The 4,449-nt window shown below is 34.3% G+C and overlaps 1 protein-coding gene across 1 annotated transcript; it reads right to left on the bottom strand.

The window, feature by feature from the left end:
* Positions 1-354: 354 nt before the first annotated feature.
* Positions 355-4,183, bottom strand: LOC140827395 (uncharacterized). Its single transcript, XM_073190056.1, has 5 exons — positions 4,111-4,183; positions 3,412-4,046; positions 2,941-3,370; positions 1,298-1,735; positions 355-821 (listed from the first exon to the last, which is right to left on the bottom strand). The coding sequence occupies exons 1-5, from the start codon at positions 4,181-4,183 to the stop codon at positions 355-357; spliced, it is 2,043 nt and encodes a 680-aa protein (XP_073046157.1).
* Positions 4,184-4,449: the final 266 nt, after the last annotated feature.

Genomic DNA, 4,449 nt, shown 5'->3' with positions numbered 1-4,449 from the left:
TGGAAATTTCATACACACAAAATACTAATTTCTCTAACATGTTCACTGTGAGCTTTAGCACCATATTATGGCCATGTGCTACTCCCGGGTTCATGAATACTTACAAAAGTTTTATTCTCAAACTTTTGATAGAAGCGGCACTACTTCTTGTGTTCACATAGGCGAAAGACCTTTGAAATCTCGTTTGAGATTTCTTGTTCATAACCGAACTCAAACCTTCACTAAGAATAATTTATATTCATCATCTTCTTTCATAAGTACTACATTGATCCTAGTACTTGCTACATGTCATTAAAAATTTGTTGTTACCAATTAAACATTTAGAAAGGTAGGGTTCCTATTATTAATGACAAATCAGAATAGTTTTAGATCCATTGAAGTTGTAGTGTTTTTTATTATATCTCTCGAGAGTCTTTTTGTTAATGGGTCAGCTAGGTTCTTACTAGACCTAATATAGACAACTGTTATAATATCATCAGAAATTAGATGTCTTATATATTCATGTCTCAAAGCAATATGTCTATACTTGCCATTATAAATCTTGTTAAATGCTTTTGACATAGTTGCTTGACTATCACAGTGCAAAGAAATCGCTGGCATTGATTGTGGCCACAACTTTATATCTAGCGATAGATTTCTCAGCCATTCCACTTCTTTGCCTACTGCTGCTAAAGCACTGAATTCAGATTCCATTGTGGAATGAGTAATGCACGCCTGTTTCTTCGAAGCCCATGATATAGCTCCTCCACCCAAAGTGAAAATCCAACCAGAAGCCGATCTATTTTCATCGACACTAGTTATCCAACTAGCATCTGTATAACCTTCGAGCACAGAGGGAAACTTATTATAGAACAAAGCTAATGACTTAGTCTTCTTTAGATAATCCGAGAACCCTTCCAATAATGTTCAGTGCTAGGATTATGAGTGTATCTTGAAAGTTTGTAAACAAAAAAGGCAATATCGGGTCTTGTGCAGTGTATAGCATACATTAGACTACCTATGACACTAGCATAGTCCAATTAGCCAATGGATCTGCCCGAATTTTCTACCAATTTGTAGGAAACATCAAATGGGGTATTAGCTTCTTTTATTCCTAAGTGATTAAACTTAGACATAATTTATCTATATAATGAGACCGACGCAAAGCAAATACCCAATAATTTTTGGTAAACTTAGAATAAATACATTTGTCTGCCCCATTATTACTAAATCCATGTGATAAAATCACACTGTCAAATTTTTTATGCCACTGTTTAGGCGCTTGATTTAGTCCATATAAGGGATTTCACCAATTTACAGACTTTATTTTCATTCCCAAGAAGTATGAAATATTTTGGTTGTTTCATGTAGATTTTCTCATCAAGTTCACCATTTAAAAATGTTGTTTTCACGTCCATTTGATGAACATGCAGATTATAAAATGATGCTAAAGCAAATAATGCTCTTATTGAAGTGATTCTAACTATAGGAGCATATGTGTCAAAATAATCAACACCTTCCTTCTGTCTAAATCCCTTAGTTGTAAGTCTCGCTTTAAAAGTATGTAGAGAACCATCAGTGTTATATTTCCTTCTAAACACCCATTTACAACCAATGGGTTTTGAGTTAGGAGGTAGATGAACCAACACCCATGTTCCATTTGCGAGAAGAGAATCCTTTTCATTATTTATCGCTTCTTTCCAGAAACTAGAGTTTCTTGAAGCTATTGCTTCATCATATGTTTTTGGATCATCTCCTAAATGTAAAACAATAGGTATTTTATTGAACAATTCACATCTGCTTCCTTCAACCAAAAAGGTCCATGTTTGTGAGGAAATAAAATCATGACCCAATTTCCTCTCTCTTCTTGCTCTTTGACTTCTCCTTGGTTCATTAGGAGGTTCTGCAGATTTTCATTTCTTATTGGAAGAAGAATTAAAATCCATTGTAGTGTTTTGTGTTAGATATTTAGGAATTTCTTTGTTTGATTGTGTATTAACTCTTGGATCCTTAAGAAAGCTAGTTTCTAAAAATTCAACGTCCCTAGACTCTATAATAGAATTAGAGTCTGAATCCAACAATCTATAAGCTTTTGAATTTTCAGCATATCCCACGAAAATACTTTTGAGAGCTCTAGGTCCCAACTTGGTCCTTTTAGGATCTAGAACTCTATAATAGGCTAGACAACCCCATGCCCTCAAATAATTAAGATTTGGCTTCCATCCTTTCCATACTTCATATGGATAAGTTTTAGTCTTCTTTTATGGAATTCGATTGAGTACATGACAAGCTGTTAACAATGCTTCTCCCCATAGATTTGCTGGTAGATTAGCATGCGTAAGCATGGCATTTATCATATCTACCAATGTTCTGTTTTTTCTTTCTGCCAAACCATTTTGTTGAGGGGTGTAGGGTGCACTAGTTTGATGGATTAAACCATTTTCTTCACAAAAGGCAGTAAATTGCATTGGAAAATATTCACCACCTCGATCACTTCGCAGGATCTTAATTTTCTTTTCTAATTGATTCTCAACCACGACTTTGTAACTTTTAAACACATCAAATGCTTGATCTTTTGTTCTCAATAGATAAACATGTGTGAATCTTGAATGATCCTCTATAAAAGTTATGAAATATCTTTTTCCGGCTCTAGTCAAATGTCCATTTAATTCACATAAGTCAGTATGCACAAATTCAAGCAACTCATTTGTTCTCTCATTTTAGGAAAATGTTTTCTAGTCATTTTAGCTTTTATGCAGATTTCACATTTTTTAGAATTTTCATTTGGACAAGAAATTAAACTATGCTTTGACATAAATTTAATTGACTTGAAATCAACATGGGATAATCTAGCATGCCATAAATTAAAAAGAGACTCAAGCATATAGGCAGAAATATCAACTTTATTAATACTTAGTTTGAACATTCCATCACATGAGTATCCTTGTCCTACAAACACACCATTCTTAGAAAGTATAAGTTTTTCTGCTTCTATTACAGCCTTCAAGCCCTTCTTGCACAACAAACTTGTAGAAATCAGATTCTTTCTCACATCCGGAACATGTAGTACATTCATCAAGATCACTTTCTTTCCAGAGGTGAATTGCAATTCGATAGTTCTTCTTCCAAGTACCATGGCAGTATCATGATTTCCCATCAAAACTTTGTCTTCTTTCTCAGCAAGTTCATAGTTTTTGAGCAAACCTTTTTCATTGCAAACATGAATAGTTGCACCGGAATCATACCACCAATCAGAAGATTTTTCATTTGTTGCCATGTTGCATTCTGTTAGCATGCTTATCTTTAGATCAGCAACCATAGCAACAATATCAGGAGTACTTGCTGGATGTTCAACAAGATTTGCAATCCTTTTTCCAGCCTTTCCTTCCACCTTCAGTTTCTTGTAGAACATACGTTCTTTCTTGAAATGACCTTTCCACAAAAGTAAGATGTCTTGTTCTTCTTTTTGTTGGCAATATTTTCGCTTGAGGTTTCAACAAACTTTCTTTTCTTTCGAGAATAACCAACTTTCATAATGCTAGACTCAACATTATTGACCTTAGAACCAGACTCTAAAGCAAATTTATTTTCACGAATTCGAGTTTCCTCTTCAATTCGAATATGCTTCATGAGTTGGTCTATAGTAAAATTTTCAGAAATGTGCAACAATTTCTTTCTATAGCCATTCCAAGTGGTTGGCAATTTTGCAATTACAGCAGCTACTTGCAATTGTTCAGACACTTCTATTTTCAAATCTTTGAGACTAGAGACTAAGACGAGTAGTTCATCGACTTGATCCATGACAGACTTATTATCAACCATTTGAAATTCAAAAAACTTCATGCTTAGAAACCTATCAGTACCTTGTTTCTCTGATGTATATTTGTACTCTAGGGCACTCCAGATTTCATGTGGGGATTTGATTGAACGGAAGAGATCATGTAATCTGTCTGATAAGGCATTTAGGATGTATCCTCTGCAGCGAACTTCATCCTCTTCTCGTTTTTTACGTGATGCTTTGATTGCATCTGTATCTTCATCAGATGGTGCAGGGATTTTCGGGCAGGCTTTGACTCAACAAATAAGCAACTCCCAATTCAGTGAGTAGAAAGAACAATTTGTCCTTCCAACGAGTGAAGTTAGTCCCATCAAATCGATCTAACTTCAATGCATCAAAAACAGATTTTGAACCAGTGGTCTCCATTGCAGGGAAACAAAAAAGAGGAAAATATTTCTTTAAGATTGTTAGAAATTTTGGTTCCAGAATGTATATTGTTTTGATCGCAATAATGTTGTCCTTAAAGAAATATTGCCCCACTATATTGCTGCAGGTAAATGACAATTTCCTTCCAAGAAAATTCAAAACAAAGAATAAAATATATAGACAGAAATATATATATATTTTCCCAAGACATATTAGAGAAAAATGAAATGATATATTGGTTATATTTCAATTTAGAGGACGTAGTT

This window comes from Primulina eburnea, chromosome 3, assembly GCF_022965805.1.
Source record: "Primulina eburnea isolate SZY01 chromosome 3, ASM2296580v1, whole genome shotgun sequence".
Classification (NCBI taxonomy): domain Eukaryota; kingdom Viridiplantae; phylum Streptophyta; class Magnoliopsida; order Lamiales; family Gesneriaceae; genus Primulina; species Primulina eburnea.
Note: the sequence above shows the minus strand (reverse complement) of the source record. Positions and strands in the feature narration are given on the sequence as shown.

Excerpts from the sequence above, each read along its gene's own strand:
- LOC140827395 (XM_073190056.1), bottom strand. The coding sequence starts at position 4,183 with ATGGAGACCACTGGTTCAAAATCTGTTTTTGATGCATTGAAGTTAGAT. Across the intron at positions 4,047-4,110 it reads TGATGGGACTAACTTCACTC|CCTGCCCGAAAATCCCTGCA; the intron begins GTTGGAAGGACA and ends GTTGAGTCAAAG. Across the intron at positions 1,736-2,940 it reads ACTTATACTTTCTAAGAATG|GAGATGATCCAAAAACATAT; the intron begins GTGTGTTTGTAG and ends TTTTACATTTAG.